Source organism: Antedon mediterranea, chromosome 7 (assembly GCF_964355755.1).
Source record: "Antedon mediterranea chromosome 7, ecAntMedi1.1, whole genome shotgun sequence".
Lineage (NCBI taxonomy): Eukaryota > Metazoa > Echinodermata > Crinoidea > Comatulida > Antedonidae > Antedon > Antedon mediterranea.
This window is the reverse complement of record NC_092676.1, coordinates 24,714,842-24,738,732: the sequence shown is the minus strand read 5'-3', so window position 1 is coordinate 24,738,732 and position 23,891 is coordinate 24,714,842. Positions and strand designations below refer to the sequence as shown.

General features: G+C 35.6%; 2 protein-coding genes across 3 annotated transcripts; both read right to left on the bottom strand.

The window, feature by feature from the left end:
* Positions 1-197: 197 nt before the first annotated feature.
* On the bottom strand, positions 198-6,198 carry LOC140054071 (cytochrome P450 3A24-like). Its single transcript, XM_072098906.1, has 11 exons — positions 6,026-6,198; positions 5,646-5,742; positions 5,330-5,446; positions 5,080-5,168; positions 4,636-4,784; positions 4,200-4,333; positions 3,979-4,092; positions 3,598-3,818; positions 3,181-3,318; positions 2,884-3,046; positions 198-2,605 (listed from the first exon to the last, which is right to left on the bottom strand). The coding sequence occupies exons 1-11, from the start codon at positions 6,079-6,081 to the stop codon at positions 2,528-2,530; spliced, it is 1,356 nt and encodes a 451-aa protein (XP_071955007.1). The 5' UTR covers positions 6,082-6,198; the 3' UTR covers positions 198-2,527.
* Positions 6,199-7,564: 1,366 nt separating this feature from the next.
* LOC140054417 (kinesin-like protein KIF17) lies at positions 7,565-22,860 on the bottom strand. 2 transcript variants are annotated; one of them, XM_072099393.1, is made up of 14 exons: positions 22,707-22,859; positions 22,009-22,261; positions 21,469-21,754; positions 20,759-20,992; positions 20,018-20,167; positions 19,062-19,366; positions 18,600-18,744; positions 18,094-18,290; positions 17,710-17,852; positions 17,240-17,462; positions 16,615-16,876; positions 15,436-15,572; positions 14,913-15,006; positions 7,565-10,190 (listed from the first exon to the last, which is right to left on the bottom strand). In XM_072099393.1, exons 2-14 carry the CDS (start codon positions 22,231-22,233, stop codon positions 9,997-9,999), a joined length of 2,595 nt encoding a protein of 864 aa, XP_071955494.1. In that variant the 5' UTR covers positions 22,234-22,261; positions 22,707-22,859; the 3' UTR covers positions 7,565-9,996. The 2 variants fall into 2 exon arrangements, with proteins under 2 accessions (XP_071955494.1, XP_071955495.1); XM_072099394.1 differs by lacking the exon at positions 14,913-15,006 and having other exon boundaries at positions 10,036-10,190; positions 22,707-22,860.
* Positions 22,861-23,891: the final 1,031 nt, after the last annotated feature.

Below are 23,891 nucleotides of genomic sequence, written 5' to 3'. Positions count from 1 at the left end.
TTGAGAACTGAAAAATATTTTGAGGGAACAAATATATTTAGGGAGAACAAAATAAGATTTCAAGAACTGAACAATATAAAAAACGAATTACTACTTCGAGACAAGGAATGATCGAGAGAACGAAATAATTTCGAGGGAAATTATTTCGTTCTCTCGCGAATTAGTAATGCGAATTCCAATGAAATAATATTTCGAGAGAACGAAAATAGGTAGGCCCTATGCCTATATGATTTAGTGATATTCATTCCCTAGAAATAATAATACAGTACCGGTAGGCTATATATTTTTTCAAGTTGTCGATTTACTTCAAATTGACAACAGGTTGTATATACTCAATCAAAAACAAACAATTTAATTTGATTAGACTATATGTCTCCAGATATAATAATAGTAATATTTATTTCAATCGACTTGATATTTTGCGATTCAAGTTGGTATTCTAAGGAATTATAATTACCCTAACGGGAGTTGGTGACCGTCCAGTGCCCTAGTTTTTACGGGGTTAATATGATGTCGATGTCGATGGTCCTACTTTTTTATCGATGAAAGCTGCCCGGGTGGTTGCAGCCATTTTCAACAGCTGGTATTACACTATTCAATGCTGAAAATTGTCCAGTGGACACTTTCAACCACCGGACACATTTAAATCTTACACCGGCCGCGATTTTTTTTTTCGTACATAAGTTGGGGACCCCCTGATGAAACGTCACAAAATAAACATGAATAATTCATCAGTTAAATTTGTTGTTCCGTGTGCACCCAAGCGTATAGCAACAAGAAGTGATTATACACAACTGCGATACGATACTTTCTACAGTAGGCCTAGGATTAAGTCAATTCACGTGATTGCCTTCGCGCACTCTTCACACAAAATGTGTCGAGTCGAGGCTAATCGACAGCTAGGCAAGACATTAAACTAAGTAGTAATTCATTGGACATAGCCCAAAGAAAGCTTAGACCCACAGGAATAAAGAATGTGTATAATTTGTGTACTGTATTTTTTTAATTCTGCTATTTTATTATCAAACAATATGCATGTACTCAAAGGAACTTTAAAAATGCGCGTATATGAACACATGAGATGGGAATATTTGACCCACGAGAATAAAAAATGTATTTTTGTGTAATGTTTAATGTTTAATTTTGCTGACTTATTACACTCGGATTGTGTCATACCAAAGATAGTGTAACTATCTTTGGTCATACCTAACACACACACGTCACACACACCCACACAGCTACTACTAGAATAGACATGGGTTTAGAGACTAATAATTAGGCCTAATAGTATTAATAGAAACTATAATTTTAACACGTAATTCTTTAGTAATAAATTATATTAAAAACACCATAAACTAAAGGCTGATTATTTCGACAATCCACACAAAACGCCGCTATTCTTCTATGAAATCGCACGCCGCAACAACAGCGGAGATAGGCCTAGAATCGTACCGCACGCGATTTTTTTTTTCGTACATAAGTTGGGGACCCCTCATGAAACGTCACAAAAATAAACATGAATAATTCATCAGTTAAATTTGTTGTTCCGTGTGCACCCAAGCGTATAGCAACAAGAAGTGATTACACGAACAACTGCGATACGATTCTTTCTACAGTAGGCCTAGGTAGGATTCTAGGTCAATTCACGTGATTGCCTTCGCGCACTATTCTTCACACAAAATGTGTCGAGTCGAGGCTAATCAACAGCTAGGCAAGACATTACACTAAGTAGTAATTCATTGGACATAGCCCAAAGAAAGCTTAGACCCACAAGAATAAAGAATTTGTATAAATTGTGTACTGTATTTTTTTTATTCTGCTATTTTATTATCAAACAATATGCATGAACTCAAAGGAACTTTAAAAATGCGCGTATATGAACACATGAGATGGGAAGATTAGACCCACGAGAATAAAAAATGTATTTTTGTGTAATGTTTAATGTTTAATTTTGCTGACTTATTACTCGGATTGTGTCATACGTACCTAACACACACACGTCACACACCGTACCCACACAGCTACTACTAGAATAGACATGGGTTTAGAGACTAATAATTAGGCCTATAGTATTAATAGAAACTATAATTTTAACACGTAATTCTTTAGTAATAAATTATATTAAAAACACCATAAACAAAGGCTGATTATTTCGACAATCCACACAAAACGCCGCTATTCTTCTATGAAATCGCACGCCGCAACAACAGCGGAGATAGGCCTAGAATCGTACCGCACTTGTGTAATCACTTCTTGTTGATATACGCTTGGGTGCACACGGAACAAGAAAATTTAACTGATGAATTATTCATGTTTTGTGACGTTTCATGAGGGGGTCCCCAACTTATGTACGAAAAAAAAAATCGCGGCCGGCCATAGGAAAGAAAAAAAGCAAACATTTTTATATGAATGTCTCCCTCTCCCTAATAACTATAGTGTGAGGCAATTTTGAATCAAAATTACACATATTATATGTCACGTTGAAATTCTAGTCTATTTCTTGCCGGTAGTGTTCTAGTTGTAGTAGTTAATCTCTGGCAACAACTCTTAGAAATAAGTCATTTGCAGGTGTGAGGATACCAGCTGTACGAGGAGTTGGTGGAATCTGAAAATGAAAGAAAACGGAAAAGATAGACTAAAGCTCTGTCCACACTAACGAATTAGTTTGAGAAGAAAGTGCGATGTGTCCAAATATGGTAGTGGTATGACGTCATTGTGTTCATATAGGGGAACATCACATTTTTTTTTGTCACATAAAGTTTGATAGTGTTAGGGGATTAGATGTTAAGACTTCAGAATGGAAGTGGCCGTGTCGAATGGAAGACCAGGGAAAACTTACAAAATGCAATCTAAACTTGAATTCTAGTGACGTAGATTACATACCTCTGTCTCAGGGCAGACTTCAAATTTCACCTTTTGTAAAACTCTAACAATTGCCATTTTAATTTCAATCAAAGCAAACTTCATGCCGATGCAGTTTCGAGGTCCATTACCAAATGTTTCAAATGCAAACGGACTTCGTTGCTGTTTACCTTCTTTGCTGAACCTTGTTTTTTAAAATAATAATAACAAAAAAAATAATTAAATAATATTAATATTTGTAAAAATGAAAAGGTAAAAATAGCTTATCATTGTAACAGGAATGGACATTATTGTGAAAATATATATTAACGGACTCACCTTTCTGGCTTGAAGCTGTCGGGTTCGGGGTAATTTTCAGGATCTCTATGAATTGCATAGACAGGAAAGTTGATGACCATTCCCTTCGGAATTTGAATGCCATTCACTGTGCAACTTTCTGAACACACACGATCAAATCTTTAAGAATAAAAGTACCAGTAATCGATAGAAATTCGATAGAATTCAGATTCAGATTTCCTTTCAGAAACAGTCCTTTGATCTTATGTGTGGCTGCGACAAATACCAACATTATTATACAATGTAAACCTACATAATATTATCTCCATGGCGCGCGGTGTCTGTTAATGGGCGTGGAACTGATCGTGTCGCAGCCATAGATAAATACTTTGATCTCCGGAGATAAGAATCTTGTTGCTAGATTGCCTTAGTTTTTTTTGAAAAAAATTGTATACTTACATTGTTGCTGGTGGGAACATCCTTACAGATTCTGTAACCACCATGTCCAAATATGGCATTTTCGAAACAATATCGTAACCGATGTCGGTGTTTCCTCCAGTGACCTCATCAATTTCTTGAATTAACTTGTCTTGTTTATCTCCATTTCGTGCCAGTATATACGAGATGTACGAAAGTGCCGTTGTTGTTGTCTCAAAACCAGCGAAGAAGAACGTCAGTGACTGATAAATACATATCCGAATAATTTATTAATAATTTATAAAGCGATTATAATTTTAGAGTAAAGAACCTATAATAAAATATTTAACATTTCTGAAACTCAATTTTTCTTTATAAAGTAAACAAAAAATCGTCTTCTTATCTTCTTTATACTTTACTTACTTGTGCTAGTATTTCGTTGTTCGTGAGTTGGCCTTTTGAAGATGAAACTTTATCATTTTCGTCATTATGAGTGTTAGTGTGTGAATCGATCATCAATTGCATGAAGTCAATTCTCTGTAACCAAAACATACTTCTGATTTACAAAATATCTAATGAATTATACGATTCTTTGAAATTGAATGAATTTGTTATAGTAAACTGCAATTGAACAAAAAACGTACTCTTGATTTCTCGTCTGTTTTGCGCAACTGAATAACCTGATTAGTAACATCGGTAAAGAATTCTAGAGTTTCTTTCGGCGTTATTGCCGCAACTTTAAATAGGTTCAAAATGTGTCCGATCCAGGGGAAAAGTACTATAAAGAAAAAAGATAAAGAAAAAAATATTGATATTGGTTTATTGCAATATAAGAATAACAACGTTTGTAAAGATCAAAGAGTACTTATGGAATCTTGTATGTATGTGTAGGAACAGGTAACCTTCTAGTTAGTTCCATTTCGGTTTCGTTTTTTAAATATTTACAGTATAGTTATATATTGTTTAAACGGTGAAAGTAAGAGAACACATGGACCCTATGTGAAACTCTTCTATTATCAAATAAATTTAGTTATGACTACTTAAAAGAAATTAAAGAGACACATAAGTTTGCTTGCTTACCAGAAAGGGCCAGAAAAATGTTACTAAAGTTAACATCAAAGGCTTTCTTGCAATGCATCTGAAATGGGTGGTTTTTATTTGTTTGACAGTTTACGTCTAATCCAAATCCACAACTCGCAACAGAATCGATAATGAACGCTCCAAATAATCTACATTTATAAAACAATATTAATGGTTACTTTATTTATTATCAATGTCAAAAAAAAAAGAGAGATTGAAAATAGAAAAATGTATCTACTGCAAAAAAAAAACAGCAACAAAAGAACAAAACAAACAAAAAACCATAGAATATGCAACGTACGGTTTAACGTATTTTACTACTGGGTTTTCGAGTGAATTTCGAGGGTTAAACATCTGGATTAATCGATATTAAAACACGCTATTTAGGTATTTCATTTGCTTTCCGAAAAACTAGAATATTTAATAATGAAATATTTTACTCACTCTTTAACTTCGACGTTTTCTTTTGCAGCTTCTTTTTCGAGGACATTTTTAACAAGTCCATCACAACAAGCATTTAGTAAGGGAGACATCTGTAAATATAATCATCAACTGTAGTTAATCATTTTTCCATCATCTTTAAGAACATTATATTCGTTACGATAACATTAAGTATCAACATTATTGCTGTTATGACCATTTTCCCGTAAATTTTCTAAAGTTTGTAATAGCTTTCATTAATTTTTTTATTTACCTTTTTCATTTTACCTGCCGAAAAACTTGGCGATAATACGTTTCGAATTTCTCTCCAGTGATCATCCTGAAGATTGTTCACCCCTTCATCGAGAATGCCGTTGTTCAATGGAAAGTTCTGAGATGTACAGTAAAACAATATAATCATATTACTTTTTTATCGAAAGAACAATACGAGAAATATATTAAAAAATGTATTATATAATTATGTTCCTATTCGTATTATTCTCATATCGTCTTTTAATGTAGTTCATCAAAAGAAAGTAATTATCGATTTAAAATAAACATTATGCTATAAAAGTTAACAGCTTACTTACTCTCCGATTGCGAAAGTTTGCGAATTTTTTCACTATTATTTCTTGCATCATGTCTATATCTGCTACCAATAAAATTGGAGTTCTTCCCTCGTAGAAACTATTGAAATTAAATAAATAATATAAACGTCATAGTTCATTTTATAAAGTAAATTGATTACAATGACTAAATTGATTGTCGTTAAACATAGCCGCCAATCCAAATTTACTCAGGTTATTTACGTGATACGTGATATTGTGTGATACGTGATACACATTGAATTAAACTGACTGTCAATAGTCAATTAGATATTACATAGTGACAAAATCGTGTGTCAATTGATTATTCCAAGGCTTGAAATGGATGCTTTGTTTAGGATTAGTTATTTAATTTCTTAACTTACCCACATACTTTTCCATATTTCTCTACCAATTCTTTATAAATCGTATGCAATGGCATTCCCTAAATAAAATAAAGATAATAATACCGGTAATGAATTGGCCTGCTCAGCAATAACATTTTGATTAGGAAAGTTATCAGTAATGGTATCGACAATGGTATCATGAGCTTTAAACTTCCAATCGATCTATTAGTCGAACACTATATTGTTTCTTTAAATTTAACATAGGATGACATAAGGAATGTGACACAGAGGAAAACAATATCAGGGGAGAGGGGGGGGGGGGGAGAGGTGCCCGTAGTCAAGTTTCACAAAGGGAGTTAAGAGTTGAATAACAATTGAATATCTGATAACTTAACCACATACAAATCCTAGAAAGTAGGAAGCTTTTTCCTCTTGACTGATATAGGAAATTAGAAAAACCTACCCCGATCAGTCCAAGCATGTTCCCAATTATTGGAAGGGGTTTTGGACCAGGTACACCCATTCTTGAAAACGTCGAGTGGCCCCATGTTACATACCTAGATAAAGAGATTTAAAAAACCAACATTTAAACAGGAATAGTTAAATATTTAAAATATCATGCTTATTTACATATTCTCCATCCTACCCTCACAATCTTGAGTCGCAATCGTATAATACTAGGCCAGTCTTACAATCTAGGCCTAGTTTTCAAAATTAGACCATACTTACATGTATGTGAGAATCAGTAAAAGTAACAGTAACAGCCATGTTGAAGCGTTCGGAATTTCAAACCCAAGAACATCCATTTTCTGAAATTCAAGACAAGGTTTGTTGTATTAACGTGAGAGCAGTTTCAAATCTGACTACTAGGCTAAACATAAAGTGTATGTTTAAACATGGATTAAAAATCCATGGTTCAAGTGATTATAATGTAGGTCTATGCCTAATATTAGTTTTAGAAACGGAACTAATAATAATAATGTAGTATCATCGTCCGCCGCAACCTTTGCCAAATTGCTATCATCTCCCAGTTATAAATACAGTATTAAGTTCAACTATAACGCAATTTTTTTTTTGTAAGTTATAAACCGTGCTATCTAATAATGCCTATCATTTATTACGACTATAATTTAAAAATATATTAAATTATAAATAAAATATTCCCTTCTAATATAATAGAATAACCCAAATGTATTTCAATGATAAAAGAACAGTAAACATTAATAAGTGCCGTACAGTACCTGGCAGTACCTGGATCAATCTTCACGTGCTATATAGGATATTATCTAATCTCTATGCAGCAAGTTCAATTATAGTGTGCAAAAGATGACTACCGGGGTGATATACGCAACATATGAATGTTATTGCGTGGTGTCGTACTCTCGACTATAAACCAGCCACACAATGTTATGTAGGTTATAGAGTTTGATAAAAAAAAAAACAAGGCCATATACATGGCTGCAGTCGCGTGCTCAAATTTGAGTTAGTGTTTATACCGACCGACATAGTGAGCTGTAGAGTCGCGTTGCACGCGACTAAAATCGTGAAAATGGAATTTACAGACCACGGTACACACTCCCGTTATCACTCGACTACAATAGGGTATAGTAGTAGTATATAGATCGATTAAATACAATATTCTCAATTAGAAAACATATGATTGTACATTCGTGGTTGGTTGTATTAATATTACACAAATATATGATAAAACAAAAAATCATACAAAACAGATTTTAGACGACATAATTCACAATATATTGCACAGTTATGAACGATCATATACAATCCATTACTGAAAGTGTTTAACCTTTTCAGCAAACAGAATTACAGTAAGTACGGTACTAAAGGTAGCGGTAGAGCTACGATATGTTTATGTAAAACAGTTCATTTGGGAGTTCTTGTCGCTAAAATAACCTTTTTTTAAGTACGGTAACAGAAATGGTAGATAAGTGTGTGATCTGTTAAATTACAGTACAATACCATTAAATACCGTATATATTTAATATATTTTTGATAAATTTTTTAACTACTAAATATATCATGTACTGAATACTTAATACACGCCTATATTTTTATTAAGTCGCAAACTAACTTATTTCTCCATGGTATAATAAAATATTGTTATTAGTTACGAAGAAAATACATATTTTAATGATTGCTCAGTTCGTTCATTATGTGTTATATCGACATATATAAATGTATTTTGTATGTATTTATTGTATTCTAAACACACATCACAACAATATCTTATACCACAGAAAAAAAAAAAAATTATTCTAATAAAAACGGAATTATACTAAACAATACATATATGCGTAATATTATAAATTAATAATAATATTAATAAAATTTAACAGAGAACAGATTACAATCACTCCTTTAAGACCAATTTACACAGATGAGTGGTTACCGTTACCGCTTGTCTGTGTAAATGGGCCCCTTTAGTTACTTAGTTCACTTCAGTAATAAGGGCAGGCGCAAAATATTTGTTAAAGATGTATTGTCCCCCTGAAAAATAATTTTTTTAAATTTTTGTGTTAAATATGCCATTTTAATATAAAATAATAGTTATCCACTTTGACCAAAACTTGGATTGAAAAAAAAATTATTTACCTGAAAAAACTGTGAAACAATGGGTTTTTTGTTGAATTTAACCATTTATTTTGTCATTTTAGTGAAAACATACTTTCTTTTCCGTTTTTTTTTTCTACGCAAGTGATTAACTTGATTAAAATAAACAAAATAACCTATTCAAAGTCCGATGTAATTAATTTTTCATGTTTTTAGGGGACAATACATCTTTAACTATTAAAAGCACAATAACATCTTCACATATTATTCACTGCGTGAAAATGGAGATGACAAAACATGGCCTAATTAAGCTATAAAAAAAGAAGTAAAATATTTAGATAATATTATAAAGAAACTGTAAAAAATATATCTGAAAAGGTGGACGGAATACAAAATCAAGTAATGTATTACACAGCAAAATAAATATTTTTGTTAAAACATTGCATAAAACGTTGTTTCGTTGGTTTACAAGCACATAAATATACGTGTTATCTATCTATACAATAGCAAAAATTTTATATACCTTTTTTTTATAATATATTATTATTATTCACAAAAAAATATATCTTTACATTAACAAATTGACTGTACGGCTATTAAGACGATTAAAATTGAATGTTTAATGTTGAATACATATTAATATATGAATGAATAGGGAAACAACATATTGATGCGTTTCTTAGTATATTTAAAGCTCTATATACAAACAAGTTTGATGTATCCAAATATAGTAGTGATATGACATCATTGTATCCATATATGGGCACATAAATTTTTTGTCACATAAATTTGATAGTGTAGACAGAGCTTAAGGTATACTGTAATATGACACACACATGGTAAATACAATCAATATTGGCACACAATATTTAACACTGTGAAATATATTATTAAAATGTATTTATACAATTTGCGCACAGACATTAAACTTTTACAATTTTTAAATGACACATTTGAAATAGTATGCGAGATGGGTTAAATAATATATACGTTTTAGGACAATGTTTAGGTAACTGGAATGTCGTTCAACAGAGACAAAATTTAGTAAATGCCTTTAATGGGGCTGTAATGACATTACATTATTCTGAGCGTAATAAATAGCATTTTACACACATCAGTTAAATACAGCATTTATAATATAACACAACTGTAGACAATGACAAAATTACATCAAAAGGATACATTATTTGCTTGTGTTGGTTTTGTGATGGCTTCTTCGTCTAAAGCTCTGTCTACAATATCAAAAAAGTGTGATGTGCCCATATATGGTAGAGATATGATGTCATCTTCTCCATATATGGGCACTTCACATTTTGATAGAGTAAATAGAGCTTAAGATAATATTTGTGCCTTTTTGGACTGACTATAGCAGCATAAAGATATCATCTTCCTTTACAGTACTTGATTGAGCACAAACTACTATTCAGACAGGGACAAAATCAGAGTGGCTCTAGTGAGTTAGGAGATCTTTTCTTCTTTTTCCCTTTTGTCGCTGGAAGGGCTTCTAACCGCATTGGACGGCGCATTGATGGCTCCATCGGAGCAATAACCTGGGGTTGTGATTGGGCAGCCTGTCTTGCGTTTCTGCTACTTAGCAACGGCCCAGCTCCTACTCCACCTATGCCACTTGACTCTGAGCAAACAAAAACATATCATATTATAAAATGAAACATATTCAGTGTTCTAACGATAACAAATTCATTCATTAGCTGTTGCAATTGCAAATTTAGACTATTATGGATTCTTTCTACAGTAGAAGACAACCTATTAAGGGAACGCTTTCGTGTGTTTTAACACTAAAGCCAACCCATATTCAGGGGACACTTTCCTGTGAAATTAAAAAGGGCAATATGTGTAAACACTATTAAGCCAACCCCTATTCAGGAGACAGCCCTATTCAGAAGACAGCCGTATTCAGGAGACAGCCCTATTCAGGGGATATAATAGCCCTATTCAGGAGACAGCCCTATTCAGGGGATGTAATAGCCCTATTCAGGAGACAGCCCGATTCAGGGAATAGCCCTATTCAGGAGACAGCCCTATTCAGGAGATATAATAGCCCTATTCAGGAGACAGCCCTATTCAGGAGATATAATAGCCCTATTCAGGAGACAGCCCTATTCAGGGGATATAATAGCCCTATTCAGGAGACAGCCCTATTCAGAGGATATAATAGCCCTATTCAGGAGATATAATAGCCCTATTCAGGAGACAGCCCTATTCAGGGGATATAATAGCCCTATTCAGGAGACAGCCCTATTCAGGAGATATAATAGCCCTATTCAGGAGACAGCCCTATTCAGGGGATATAATAGCCCTATTCAGGAGACAGCCCGATTCAGGGAATAGCCCTATTCAGGAGACAGCCCTATTCAGGAGATATAATAGCCCTATTCAGGAGACAGCCCTATTCAGGAGATATAATAGCCCTATTCAGGAGACAGCCCTATTCAGGGGATATAATAGCCCTATTCAGGAGACAGCCCTATTCAGGGGATATAATAGCCCTATTCAGGAGACAGCCCTATTCAGGAGATATAATAGCCCTATTCAGGAGACAGCCCTATTCAGGGGATATAATAGCCCTATTCAGGAGACAGCCCTATTCAGGAGATATAATAGCCCTATTCAGGAGACAGCCCTATTCAGGGGATATAATAGCCCTATTCAGGAGACAGCCCTATTCAGGAGACAGCCCTATTCAGGAGATATAATAGCCCTATTCAGGAGACAGCCCTATTCAGGAGATATAATAGCCCTATTCAGGAGACAGCCCTATTCAGGGGATAGCCCTATTCAGGGGATAGCCCTCTTCAGGGGATAGCCCTATTCAGGGGATAGCCCTATTCAGGGGATAGCCCTATTCAGGAGACAGCCCTATTCAGGGGATATAATAGCCCTATTCAGGAGACAGCCCTATTCAGGGGATAGCCCTATTCAGGGGATAGCCCTATTCAGGAGACAGCCCTATTCAGGGGATAGCCCTATTCAGGGGATAGCCCTATTCAGGAGACAGCCCTATTCAGGGGATAGCCCTATTCAGGGGATAGCCCTATTCAGGGGATAGCCCTATTCAGGGGATAGCCCTATTCAGGGGATAGCCCTATTCAGGGCATAGACCTATTCAGGAGACAGCCCTATTCAGGGGATAGACCTATTCAGGAGACAGCCCTATTCAGGGGATAGCCCTATTCAGGAGACAGCCCTATTCAGGGGATAGCCCTATTCAGGGGATAGCCCTATTCAGGGGATAGCCCTATTCAGGGGATAGCCCTATTCAGGGGATAGCCCTATTCAGGGCATAGACCTATTCAGGAGACAGCCCTCTTCAGGGCATAGACCTATTCAGGAGACAGCCCTATTCAGGGGATAGCCCTATTCAGGAGACAGCCCTATTCAGGAGACAGCCCTATTCAGGGGATAGCCCTATTCAGGGGATAGCCCTATTCAGGGGATAGCCCTATTCAGGGGATAGCCCTATTCAGGGGACAGCCCTATTCAGGGGATAGCCCTATTCAGGGGACAGCCCTATTCAGGGGACAGCCCTATTCAGGGGATAGCCCTATTCAGGACACAGTCCTATTCAGGAGACAGTCCTATTCAGGGGATAGCCCTATTCAGGGGATAGCCCTATTCAGGGGATAGCCCTATTCAGGGGATAGCCCTATTCAGGAGACAGCCCTATTCAGGGGATAGCCCTATTCAGGGGATAGCCCTATTCCAGGGCCGTAGCCAGGATCTGTCAAGGGGGGGTTCGGACACTAAATATTTGGGTCAACCCCCCCCCCCCTCACCCAGCCTGATGCGAAGCGAATTTTGTTAAATGACACCCCTAAATGGCCGGAAAAGACACTCTCGTGCAGCATGCTATATAACCAATGAGCAAAAAGATCATACTTTTTTCCTCCTCCTCAAACACGTCGATAATTTAAATGACGATAACTATTTGTTGCCGTATGTTAGATGCGCGTGCTCTGTGCGGAACCGCCGATTGTTTGATCATTTACTCCGTATTTTGTTTTGCGTTCAAGTTCAATGCGAACGTATATCTAGGAGCAGCCCCGAAAAAAGCACACTGGGTGAAGGCAAATGCTATTTGCTAGCTCTATCTATAATATTTATTTACAGCAATTTGTTGAGGAATATAAATATGTAAATAGGTGATATTAATACATTTTAGTACGTATCGGCTGGTGGTCTAGAAAAAAATAATCGGATGCCATAATGTGAACTACGTCAGTACTTGATACCATAGATATTATAGTGTAAAATATTAATATTCACTATAATCCTCTGATACATTATACTTCATAGTCACACATAAATACTGATGTACGTCGGAAGGCTATATACTTTATGCATGCTGCCTGACTGCCAGTGATCTAAACAATTATAGGTACGCAGTTGTCTGGCGGTGTCCTTTGTACGAATCGTTCGTGCGCCAGCTCGCTATGAGACGCGTCAATATCATGTTACATGCAGGGACCAAACATTTATTTTTCAGGTTAAAATCGGCAATTCATTTGCAGCTTTTAGAAATTTACAGACACCCTGATTTCGTTTCCGTCGGCACATCATCGCGGCCGTCGGCAAACAAAGGTGCCGGTGAAAAAAATTAACTATTTATTCTGACAATAATTGAACTGTATATATAATTCTTTTGAGTGTTTGTTTATTTACATATCATATCATCATTGATCCCTTCAGATCAACTATTTTTTATTTTCATTACATCTAACGAAACACGTTAAAAATGTGTAGCACGTACGTACGGCCGTACGCGGTAGATTGTTTACTCAAAAGTCTTTGACCTGCAGTGAGCCTCTCATGACCTGAGATTTGTATGTCTTCCTACGCTAAGAGATTATATAGTTCCACATGCCATGTGCTTTTTTGTCTAAGATATATTTATTATAAGTGCCAAAAACCCGGTTTTTTTCTCGATATGAGGCCTTTATTATTCAAAATTTTTAAAGAAAAAGGACATATACCATAAGAAATATCCATGTATTTTATTTTTGGAACAGAATATTCCGTGAGGCTCAACTACAAAACCACCATTTTGTGATATGACGTCATCGTAAGCCAATCAAAGCTGAGCTTTCTCGCGATTGGCATTGCTCACGGTTGAATGATTTAGGATTCTAGCTGATTTGATTGGTGGATGCGAATCACCCGCAGCGGAATGTTTTCTCTCGCGCGTGTACCATGAATCTCTGATCGTTACTACACAAAGTTAGAGCAATGAATTCCGTTAAGTAAACAACTTTATATATTTTATAAGCATTTAATAACATGTTTTATTGATATTTCCAATGGTGATATATAAAATAAATTACTAAAAAACGTAATTATATGTAACCAAAAATGTTTAACCAAAAATGGCGTAGTTATTAGAATTGTCGACTGAGGCCGCAAATTGTTTTACTTCTTTCGTGGCTAAAAACGATCATTTTCGGTGATGTTTTAGACCCTATATTTCGAAAACTACAAGTCAGATTTTCCTAACTCTTTCTTAATATTGTAATATGAATACAACATACTAACAGATAATGTTGGTTTGGTTTTAATTTTGCATCGTTATCCCATATAAGACAATATGACTATGTAATCCTAGAACATATATTGATCAGAGACGTCGTGTATGTACAGATAATGACACCAATGTTGTCGGCAAATTGGCAATTCCCGGCCCCCCCAACTTCAAAATCCTGGATACGCCACTGATCACTAGTTGACGCTCATACAGAGAAGAAGGTTCACGAACAAGTTTACGAATTTTTCAATTTACAAACAACTTTTTGTACTGTGGGGCACGTATTTGGAGGATTTTTGGAGATGAGGGTGAGGTATTGGGCATGTCGGGGATGGGGGTTCGCAGTTGGTTAAGGGGGGTTCGCTGTAAAGGGGGGGTTCGCCCGAACCATAAAAACCCCCCCTGGCTACGGGCCTGTATTCAGGGGACAGCCCTATTCAGGGGATAGCCCTATTCAGGAGACAGCCCTATTCAGGGGATAGCCCTATTCAGGGGATAGCCCTATTCAGGGGATAGCCCTATTCAGGGGATAGCCCTATTCAGGAGACAGCCCTATTCAGGGGATAGCCCTATTCAGGGGATAGCCCTATTCAGGGGATAGCCCTATTCAGGGGATAGCCCTAAGCCCTAAGAGGACACTTTTTTGAGGTCTCAAACTTGTCTCTTTAATAAGGGTTCTACTGTATTTATAAAGAAAATAAATTATAAGAAATCTAGAGACAAAATGTACGCAAAAACCACGAAAACAGTAATATAACATTTACAATTAATAATGATGAAAATCTTTCACACTATGGTTGATTCGTTGATTCGACTTACCAGTAGACATATTGGTCGGATTGCCTAAAAGATGATTGGCTCGTTTTGGCTTGAAATAATCTAGAGCCGCATCATGACTTGACTGATTTAGTTTCTATGGAAACATACAACATGCGAAGATGGTTCATGCATAATAAGAAAATCATAACAATTGCATTCAATTTAAAAATAAAAGAAACAATTGAAACCAGAAAAATAAAAATATATCACAAATTGTTATTGAAGATGTAATAAAAGAACATTGTTATGAGTTATTAGTATGAAGGGTAAAATTAATAAAGCTCGGGTATGCAGATATGTAATAAACATAATATGCTGTATATGAATAGAAATATGCTGCAGTTATTCTAAGTTCTGCATGATTTTCACATTCCTTTATTAATAATCAAGATTTTAACTTGCTCGCAAGTCGTTGCACCAGAAAAGTTGCTAGGCCGATTGCAAGGGAGTTCTTCCCTACTGGTTAGTAAGACTTACCCATGCAAGTGTGGCTTAAGTCCTGCTAAAAGGAGAAGTTGCTTACCTGCCTATACCTAGCTCCATCTTCATCATGCTGGCTGTTAGGCCCATTCATCATTTCAGCTGGATTGTACTTTGCCGTTGACCTATCAACTCCGTTTGTCAATCGACCCATAGGTTGCCGACCACCAGGCATAATACCTTTATATTTATTACAATATCATGTTTAAATTATTAGAATTATTAATTAATGTAAATAAGCTTTCCCATATGCAAGGGAACGCTCCTTAAATGTCATAGACTATATCTATTATAAGTGCTTTATGTAGCAAACCAATGTATCATTATTTTACTGTACAGTATTGATTGATTGATTTCTTTATTAACTGAGTCAACACAGATACATACAATAAAAACATGTAAACAATTAAAAATCAGTACAACAGACTCGAGTTAAAAGGATATCCCAAAAATTAAAAAACTTATTTCAATTGGGGTCCAGAAACACAGAGAAACAAATTGCACAGATTCCTTATACTAAAAAGAGATTAAATGTTAAAATCCAAAATGTAAAATATGAAATATTTAAAAGTATTATAGTAAAATATTTAAAATTTGTATAAAATGTTTTTTTTTTTTTAAATTAAAAAATACAATGATTTTAGAGTCTGTTTAAAAGAGGTTATGTTCGACGATTTCTTGATATAAAGAGGAGGATTGTTCCATGCCTTAATAGCGTTAAAATAAAACGTATGTATTGTTTATTATTATTCTTACTCACAACTAGGGATAACAGTGTCCAACATGGCACACAAATAGTAGTTGATACAAGCATGACAATAGCAATAACAAACTTGGATAATATTTTCACTAACTGTAAGAACTTCGAAAACAAATTCTGATAGTAGGCTATGGCAATGTATAGTACAATTTTGGCATAATTATGTGTGCAGTATATGGGGCCAGCATGCACATAATGCGTGAAGCTCGGTCTGCACTTTGCCAAATTTACAAAGACGTTCATCGGGTGCCATGCGAGACCACCGCCCAGTTTCTATTCTAAGGTTATGCGATGTAAGTCGTAAACGTCGCTAACCTTTAATGCTCAGGTACATTATGATCAAAGAGAGATGGATTTAAAGTGAGACAAGTTTAGTACGCATGGATTCTAACACACGGTTACGAATTCTAGCTATATCATTATTGCGATGATCAGGAATCTCTAAAATACTAGAAAGATTACCTGCTGTTGGTAGTTTATCTTTTGTGATTGTCAATTCTGGCAATTTCCACATTCCACTTTCTTCGTCCCAAGTGCAGCCAGCTTTCACCTTGTCCATGTTGAAATAATTGCAGTCTCTGCGTAGACATGGTTGAACCTTCTCCAGGATCTGTTGAAAGAGCTTCAACTGCTTCTCTTGTTTACGTATCGTGTCCAGGTAATCGATTCGCTCAAATTCAAATTCGCTGTTAAGATCGTTGATTTCACAATCATTTGCATGAAGCTGTTTAAAAAAATGTTTTCACTTGTAAAAAGACAAAACAAACGGTTAAATCCAACCAAAAACCCATTGACTTTCATTCCAGGCAATTTCACTATTTTTGCGTTAAATTACAGTTTTTTTTCAGGTAAATATTTCCTTTTTCAATCTATCAATCCAATTATTTGGTCAAAGTGAATAATAACTATGCAATATTTAAATGGCATATTCAGCAACAAAAATTCAAAAAATAAAATATTTTTTTCAGGAGGGCAATCTTTCCGATCCGCATTCTTTGTAAATGGTCATAAGAAATAACATAGATTCTATGGTATTACTGGTATTTCATGCTTAAGCAAGTATAGAGTGAGTCAAATGGATATTCACCTTTGCCTTCATTGTCTCAATCTGTTCATTCTTGGCCCTAAGCTGATCTTCAATGTTACTGTATATATTCAACATAATACCATCATCGTCCATCTTGGCAATAGCCTTTGCTAACTGAAGTTTGCGCACTTCTGCATGCTTCAGTTTCTTTCTTCTCTTTTGCTTCAGGTTTTGATCGTTAGCACGCTCTCCACCGACCATCGACTGTTCAAGCATCTGAATTCTGTAAACAGCAACAAAAATGTAATCAACAAATTAACAAACATCATTTTAAAACTAAAGCTCTGTCTACACTATCAAATTAGTTTGACAAAAAAAGTTTGATATGAATAAACATGGTAGTGATTTGTCCAAATATGGTAGTGATATGACATCATCATGTCAATATATGGGCACATCACATTTTGTTGTCACATAAGGTTTGATAGTGTAGACAGAGGTTTAAAACTTCTTTCTTGTGTTTTCTTTACCTTTTCATGGCTTCTTCTTGGTCAAGAACCGGTAAGGCCGCTTCTGTGGCCTTAGGGGAGGATGCAGGAGCTGAAGGACCCTCATCAAAGTCGGATGTTTGAACAAATATTGCACCGTTAGTAGCCTCCTGAGGAACTGCGATCTGTGAATTTAAGATTAAAAACATGTTTAATAAGGTACTAAAACCAGTACCATAATACCCCAAATAAAAACCAGTACCATGGTACCACTAAAACCCAGTACCATACGGTAAACCACTCAAATCCTTTATTCAATACAGCATACTGTACCATATAATATGGCTACTGCAGACATCTAAATGAAAGTTACATGAAATAGCCACTGGAAACCATGGAGGTCTCCACAAGAACTATATGACTTACTGCACTAGATGTATTTACAGCAGGTGTTACAGATGCTGCTGCCACCTGTTGTTGGGATGAAACCACCTGTGATCCAGAACCTGGTTGTTGTGAAGTACTTGGCTGCTGTGCATTTACAGCCATCTGTTGCGACGGTACTACTTGGGTTCCAGATGTAGGCTGGGCTGTAGTTGCTGTTGCTGATGACGCAGGGGCTCCTGCAAAAATTTGAATAAATTCACTTTACCAGAACTCAACTAATTTATCAACCTAAACACCACTGTTATGGTGCAATCAATCAACTAAATGTGAGGATAATTTCCTTTAAAGCACAGAAATTTGTCTAGGTTTTAGATGACGATTTAGCTAAATATTGGTAAAACAATTTTGGCACATATGGCGTGTCATACTTATACTTGAGCTGGAATAAAACGATTTAAGCAAAGACACTGTTGTCACATTTTTTTCCACCTGAAATCTAAGGGCATCAAATTGAACAGTTTCAACTGGTTTCAGCCAATTTTTACCTGGCTGCGCTCTTTGCTCATCTACCTCTGCTAACTTCTCTTCGTAGAACTGCTTCAATTGGTTAATATCAGACTGCAGTTTTGCTTTACTTGACTGTTCTTCTTCATACTGTTTCTTCATGTCTTGAATTCTCTCCTCATATTCCTGTGAAGATAAAGGAATATTTTGTATACTTTAGGAAGCCTTTCAACAGTCGGACCCAGCATATATTTGGATGCTAGAGAAGACTGCCTCCTGGATGTGACTGGCATCATAAATGTGAGGTCAGTGAAATACAAATACAAGTACATTTATTCATCAAATCATAATAAAATAATGGTATGTACAATGATTCAAGAAAATGATGAAATGGAGTCTCAGGAAAACAAGGGGTTTGTATGATAGAGACCCCAGATTACTTAAAAAGATGATTTAAAAGTTAAGACAATTAATATTATCTTCTGTTATTGAATGGTACATACCTCTCTTATTTGTTCTCTTTCAGCTTCTAGTGCGCCCTCATCGACTGGTGACGCTACAGCCTGCACTACAGCTGGAGCTGCCACGGTGCCCGCTGGCATTGGAATTTTCCCAGATAAAATTTCTTTAAGCTTTTTAATTTCTTCTTGGTATTCACGTAGTAGCGCATCTTTCGGGTCTTCATTAATCTTCGGTTTGTTTTTTATGTTCTTTGCACGGTTGGCGTATCGTAGTGTACTTAGTGTCTCATCATAGTTGTTGTCAGCCGGGGACAGACAAGCAACCATTAAAGTTTTTGTATTTCCACCTATAACAAGGTAAACATATTTTAAAATTAGGTTATAGAAATTACTGATTTATAACAATGGGTTCAAGATTTTATCTTTATCTTTATTTATCCATGTGCACAAGGCCATGATATCATATTTGATTTCTTAATATTGATTGATATTTATTTTATTCCATTTCAAACAAATATGCCAAAATAAAGATGAATAAAGCCCTGTCAACACTATCAAACTTTATGTGATATGCCCATATGGACGTCATATCACTACCATATTTGAGCATAATTACTAACATATTTGGGCACATCACACTCTTTTGTCAAACTAGTTTGATAGTGTAGACAGAGCCTAACATTTACTATAAGTGAAGTATTTAATATAAAAAATAGACGAAATATTTATTGGTAAATTCCAGGAACCAAAATTAAACCAAGAGTACTATATTAAGGTTAAAATTCAACAAAACATGTTATTATATTGATATTGTTTTTTGACATAGCCTCTCTATTTTAGAAAGTGTAACAAAAATGGCTGAAATTTTTTTACATGATTTTCATTCACACCTCTCTTTATTAGATAGAGTTAAGAAAATGGCTGAAAAGTTTTTTGACATGGCTTTTTATTCAAGCCCCTCTCTTTTTTTAGGAAGGGTAAGTTGACAAGAAACTTACCAAGTGAATCCTGAAGTAGCCTGGTTAATTTAGAGTCTCTGTATGGAATGTGCTTAGACTTTCCATCAACAAGAGCTGATATCACATTACCCAGAGCAGACAGTGATAGATTGATCTTTGTTGCCTCTTTCAATCTCTCTCCAGTGGCACCTGTAATAAAAAGAGTTCCTCATAAGTTTCTGTGCAACAACATGTAACTAATTCAGTTATTTCATCAAATGCCATACAAAAAATCATAAACTGAGGACCAACATAGAAGTAAAACTTGTCTCAGTTAGCCCTTTAACATGGTAACAAAAATAATAAAGCAAGCAATGAAGCATCATTAAAAATAAAATAAATATCCACTGCAGTGCACATTAAAAATAGTATTCTTCAATTTTTCAATCAATTTAATTCACGTTCATTTGGTCACACAACATAGACTTGTGGACAGAATTGTGAAAGCACAGAATGAAGACTATGGACTAGTAGTACTGTAGCTATATTTGGGTCAACCTTATTTTAAGCATTTTCCAAAGCTAGAACCTATCCATGTGGGGTAGTAATATAATAATTTTGTTTGCACATTAAAAAAGTACATGTTATATACATATTCATGTGCTGATCTGGTTGTGTACCGGTTTGCACTGTGGGCTGACGTAGGTCCGGCCGTAGACGACCTAATCAAAATTCCCCCAGATTCCAGTTCAACCTGAAATGAACATGGTTAAAGAATGTTCATTCAAAACCACTTCTTACCTGTTTTTCCTTGTCGTTCGCTTCCAGCCAAATCAACAAGATTCAGTTTTCCAGCACGAAGATGATCCTCTCCACTATCGTCAACTTCGCACATCTCCACATGGATAGTAAAGATTGAATGAGATCTTGATGAGTCGGCGTTCATTAGAGTTGCTCCTGTGGATCTGTTCTTCCATCCAAGTTCCATCACTTTCTCACATTCCCGCACATTGTGAACAGTGTGCATTGATAGGTCTTTAAAGACAAAAACATAATTGTCTTTATATTAGTTTTATTGTATGGTAATGGTTCAACTTAATGGCTCTATTGTGCAGTAATGGTTCTATTAAATGGCTCTATTGCACAGTAATGGTTATATTTAATGGCTCTATTACACAGTAATGGTTATATTTAATGGCTCTATTACACAGTAATGGTTTTATTTCATAGCTACATTTCACAGTAAGGGTTCCATAATGGCTTTATTGCACAGTAATTGTTCTATTGAATGGTTCTATTACATGGCAGGTTTTATTAAAAAAAATTGTTATGCAGCATGAGACTGGTGAAAAAAAACCTGTAGTATTGTATTCTTTACCTTCTTAACAGTCAATCTTTCAACACATTCAAATTATTCTCACCACTCACAAACATTCATTATTTGTATATTATTGTGCGCTTATACCAAAGTAAAATGAACTACAAAAAATAAAACACAATTCTTGGTTTACCTTTGACATACACTCCCCTGTCTGGATGTTCTTTCAAATCCAGTTTGTGTTTAGAATCTTTTCCCAGAAGATCTCTGATCTCCTCATTGTAAATCTCCAGATAGGAAGCTCTAACTAAGTACTTGACGTTCTCGGTTACTTGAATGTTTTCAAAGATATGCTCAAACGCTCGCGGAATGATTCCACGCTGGGTGGGCGGGTCAGTGATTCCCTGCATGCTGAAGGACTTGCCGCATCCAGTCTGACCGTAGGCAAAGATTGTTCCATTGTATCCCTCAAGTACACCCTAGAAAAATCAGAAATATAAACAAGTTAAAAGTAAAATAGTATAGCCAGGTAGATAGGCTAGTATTTGTGTAGTCTGGTCAATAAAATACATTTTACAGGATTGTTAGATGATTTCTCTATTAGTACACAAGTCACCCATGGCTTGTAGGAAAGCAGTTAGCCAGATAATGTACTGTACACGGCATATACATAATGTTAAGTATCTATAAATAGCTTCAATTTGTTGTAAATTTCCATAAAATGTTAACATACATCAACCAAAGGATATGCTATGTCAGCATAAATCTGTTCAGTAGTTGATTCCACAAAATAAGCTCCATCGAATGTGAAACTCTTGGGTGGGTCATTGCCTCCGGGTTTCAAGAGTTCGCAGTAACCTCTCTTGCTGTCCATCCCCACAACAGTTTTGCACTTGAGGCCTTTCTCGCGGGCATTTAAAGGCCGACATCTTACAATAACTTTTACAGCTTCTGCCATCACAGCTTAAGTTAAACTACTCTGTATTCTAAATGAAAGAAATAAAACGTGTAACAATTACATTTTTGTATTTTGTGGATATAGGCTAGGCCTACTGTATCTGTAGTCCTATATTTATTAATATAGTATAATAATTAAGTTAATTAATAAGGCAATTTAACTGAATGGAATTCACTATTAAAACTAAAACAAGTCATCATCATTCATACTGCTCACTCCAGGTTAGCCTACCTAGGTAGCCTACAGAGAGAGTGTATCATAATATAATATAATATATACCTATCGTATGCCTATTTTTGTCTAGGCCTATATGACAACCAAGCTAGGCCTAAACAATTATCGGATCATAGGCTCACTCCTGTATTCATACGCTCTCTTATTCATTATAGGCCGACGAAATTGATCGCAAAATATCGAAGCAGCCTAGCCTAGAGAGTAGAAAACTAGCGAAGCCTATTTAGTATTATATTTACCTTTTTTTGTGATATAGTTTGAACCTGTAACTATTAAGAAAAGATCTAAAATATATTAAACATCACACCCGGTGGTGATCTACGAGAATAATAGAGTAGGAAATGATGTCATCTATAAAATATTAATTATTTCAAAAGAGATCAATGGATGGTATTCTACAGCTGTGCGGACACTGGTTGTGTGTACTAGGCCTATGTGTACGTTCCCTTCGTAACCCGTTGATGTCATCATCAACCAATAGAAAGACGAGATATAGGTATCTATCGACCCGGTTGCGATTTTTTTTTTCGTACATAAGTTGGGGACCCCCTCATGAAACGTCACAAAATAAACATGAATAATTCATCAGTTAAATTTTCTTGTTCCGTGTGCACCCAAGCGTATAGCAACAAGAAGTGATTACACAACTGCGATACGATACTTTTACAGTAGGCCTAGGATTCTAAGTCAATTCACGTGATTGCCTTCGCGCACTCTTCTTCACACACACACACCACTATGCAAAATGTGTCGAGCCGAGGCTAATCGACAGCTAGGCAAGACATTACACTAAGTAGTAATTCATTGGACATAGCCCAAAGAAAGCTTAGACCCACAAGAATAAAGAATGTGTATAATTTGTGTAATGTATTTTTTAAATTCTGCTATTTTATTATCAAACAATATGCATGTAATCAAAGGAACTGCGCGTATATGAACACATGAGATGGGAAGGTTAGACCCACGAGAATAAAAAATGTATTTTTGTGTAATGTTTATTGTTTAATTTTGCTGACTCTAACACACACGTCACACACACCAACACAGCTACTACTAGAATAGACATGGGTTTAGAGAATAGTAATTAGGCCTAATAGTATCAATAGAAACTATAATTTTAACACGTAATTCTTTAGTAATAAATTATATTAAACACACCATAAACTAAAGGCTGATTATTTCGACAATCCACACAAAACGCCGCTATTCTTTTATAAAATCGCACGCGGCAACCACAGCGGAGATAGGCCTAGAATCGTACCGCACTTGTGTAAACTACTGTAATCACTTCTTGTTGCTATACGCTTGGGTGCACACGGAACAAGAAAATTTAACTGATGAATTATTCATGTTTATTTTGTGACGTTTCATGAGGGGGTCCCCAACTTATGTACGAAAAAAAAAATCGCGACCCGGTTACCGTG

Coding starts and splice junctions, on each gene's coding strand:
- LOC140054071 (XM_072098906.1), bottom strand. CDS start 6,081: ATGCCATTGCATACGATTTATAAAGAATTGGTAGAGAAATATGGAAAA. Junction 4,334..4,635: donor CATTTTTCTGGCCCTTTCTG/GTAAGCAAGCAA, acceptor TTTTCTTTATAG/TACTTTTCCCCTGGATCGGA. Junction 4,093..4,199: donor AAACAGACGAGAAATCAAGA/GTACGTTTTTTG, acceptor TTTTGGTTACAG/AGAATTGACTTCATGCAATT.
- LOC140054417 (XM_072099393.1), bottom strand. CDS start 22,233: ATGGCAGAAGCTGTAAAAGTTATTGTAAGATGTCGGCCTTTAAATGCC. Junction 18,745..19,061: donor AAAGAGAACAAATAAGAGAG/GTATGTACCATT, acceptor TTATCTTCACAG/GAATATGAGGAGAGAATTCA. Junction 17,853..18,093: donor CTGTAAATACATCTAGTGCA/GTAAGTCATATA, acceptor TTAAATTCACAG/ATCGCAGTTCCTCAGGAGGC.